At 38.5% G+C, this 2,568-nt stretch overlaps 1 protein-coding gene across 1 annotated transcript; it reads left to right on the plus strand.

Annotated features, from left to right (window-relative positions):
• Nucleotides 1-372: 372 nt before the first annotated feature.
• Nucleotides 373-1,792, plus strand: LOC136203631 (uncharacterized). The gene has a single exon (XM_065994829.1). The coding sequence runs from the start codon at nucleotides 548-550 to the stop codon at nucleotides 1,655-1,657; it is 1,110 nt and encodes a 369-aa protein (XP_065850901.1). The 5' UTR covers nucleotides 373-547; the 3' UTR covers nucleotides 1,658-1,792.
• The last annotated feature ends 776 nt before the right edge of the window (nucleotides 1,793-2,568 follow it).

Genomic DNA, 2,568 nt, shown 5'->3' on the forward strand with positions numbered 1-2,568 from the left:
TTGTTTGGGAGTTATTTTTTGAGAGTTAATGAGGTTAAATCTTTACTCCCTCTAACCTTCAAATTGGGGGTTAATGGAGTAATGTAAACTTTTTTAAAATTTTTTGTCTCTGCAGAGTAAATTTAACCTTTTCTTCCCCTCCAGATTTAAACTCCCAAATGAGGTTAAACATTTAACATCATTTACATCCTATAAACTCCCAAATAAGGTTATTTGTTAACTTTCTTTTCCATCACTTCCCTTACATTTTCCATTACCTCCTTTAACTCTCATCTCCGTTAACCTCGGAACTCCCAAACAAAAGGATAAACTGCAATATGAAATCACAGCATGAAACGGCGTGGTTTTGCTTAAATAAACACCCGGTCCTTCGTTTGGGCGGTGACAACTGTTAAACAAGGTCGGGGACACCCGCGAAGTCGATTCTGAAAAAAATTCAATCTCATACAAATTCCAAATCTGCAAATTCGACATTCAGAGTTCAAAGATCCCAAAATCAAAACCTCAAATCTAACAATTTCATTAAACCCTAGCATCCTCTGCCAAAATGAGGACAAAAACCCGTCAAATCTTCGTTCAATCTCCATATTCTCCTTTACAAACCCTAACCCTAGATCCTGAACAAACCATCAACCTCCGTACCCTTAAGCTCTCTCTTCTTCCCCATATTCAAAATCTCTCATCTTTCTACTTCACTCTCAATGGAAAACCTCTTTACGATTCCATCAATCTTTCCAATCCCCATATCGCCCCTCTATCAACTCTCGTTTTGCACTCTCGAATCTGTGGCGGTGGTGGCGATGGCGGTGCTACAGGGGCTGAGTCCCGCGATTGCTATCTCAACATGTACGCTGAGAAAAAGCCCGATAAGGTTGATCCGAATGAGCAGAGACTCTCTAGATGGGTAAATTGCTCTCTCTCTAACGAACCCTTGGTTCAGCCTTGTGTAATTGATCGCCTTGGTAATTTGTTCAACAAAGAAGCGTTAGTAGAGGGTTTAATTGGGAAAAAATTGCCAAAGGAGTTCGGTTATATTAGGGGTTTAAAAGATATGATTAATATAAAGCTAGAGCCAATTCCTGGTGGTGAATCAAATTATGCAATGTTCCATTGCCCGATTTCAGGTCTGGAGTTCAATGGTACTTATAAATTTTTTGCCTTGAGGAATTGCGGTCATGTTTTGAGTGCTAAGGCTTTGAAGGAGGTGAAATCATCATCATGTTTGGTTTGTTACAAGGAGTACCAGGAATGTGATAAAATTGTGATAAATGGCACTGAAGAGGAAGTGACAGTTTTGAGAGAAAGGATGGAGGAGGAAGAGAGATCAAAGGTGAAGAATAAGAAACCAAAGAAGCTTAAAAATGAGGTTAATGGAGAAGATAATGCAGGCTTAGGTCCGGTACAATCGACAGGTAAAAAACACGGGATTGATGATGTTAAGAGTGTTGAGATGATTGTTGGTAAAGTGGAAGGTAATCGGAAAGCTGAGAAGGTGAAAGGGGTGAGCACTGGTGGTCCAGTGAAGAAGTTTAAGGCAGGTGATATGGCACCAGCTAATGCCAATAAAGAGGTGTATGCATCACTCTTTACATCTTCCAACAAGTCCAAGTTCAAGGAGACCTATTCTTGTAGGTCACTCCCACTTGGTAGGAACTGATTGTTGAAGCTCAATAAGTACATCTTTGTGCCCATTGTGAGTTATTGCTTTGTCTATTTCTTTTCTGCCCTGTAATGTACATTTCATTGCTGAGAATGCCAATTTATATATATCAAAATGTCTGCTTTTTTTTTATCATGAAGTGCCTCTGATTCACATATATCTCCCTGTGTAAATTTATCACTTGTTTATATAAATATTGTTTTGACTGTTCTGGAATCCTTTTGTAATTCATCAATTAACTAAATAATCACCGGACTATGTAAGTTGTAACTAATTAAAACATTTTCCTTGTTATTGGAAGTCCTGTTCTATGGCTTTTATCTGTGTATTTATTTGAGATAAGGTCAAGTTTCTCTCTTTTTTGAGTATTTGCTCATTGATGAGTTTAAAGACAGTTATTGATAGATTAGATATATAACTTGCTGATTAAGAATTCATTCACCCATTAAATTGCTTGTGGATGGGTATGAAGTGTCATTGTGATATCTGGGGTCTTTTCTTTATGAGAAGTAGATTGTCAAAATTTTGCTGAAAATGTTGATAGGATGTAAAGATGGGACATGGCAACCGTTTTCTGCTGCTGCTAAGTTTTTATGGCGAAGTGGTATTTATGAGAAGCACAGCATCAACTGTGACCCGACTTTGAAGATCATGCTTTTGGACATTGGGCCCCTCTATTTAATTTTTGGTTAGCTTTAGCTCTTGGACATAAAATTTAGCCAATGATATAGGGATGTCAATTTGTATAAATTGATCGTTTCATGTCGTGTGTTCATGTCGTGTGAATTATTGATCTGGGTAGTATCAAATGACAATGACTCAGTCATAGTTGTTAAACAGAGGTTAGCGCCTCAGTAGGTCTCAGGCAGGCGATGTCAGCAAGGGGCGCCTAGGCTCTCTAGGCACTG

Source organism: Euphorbia lathyris, chromosome 8 (assembly GCF_963576675.1).
Source record: "Euphorbia lathyris chromosome 8, ddEupLath1.1, whole genome shotgun sequence".
Lineage (NCBI taxonomy): Eukaryota > Viridiplantae > Streptophyta > Magnoliopsida > Malpighiales > Euphorbiaceae > Euphorbia > Euphorbia lathyris.

Coding starts and splice junctions, on each gene's coding strand:
- LOC136203631 (XM_065994829.1), top strand. CDS start 548: ATGAGGACAAAAACCCGTCAAATCTTCGTTCAATCTCCATATTCTCCT.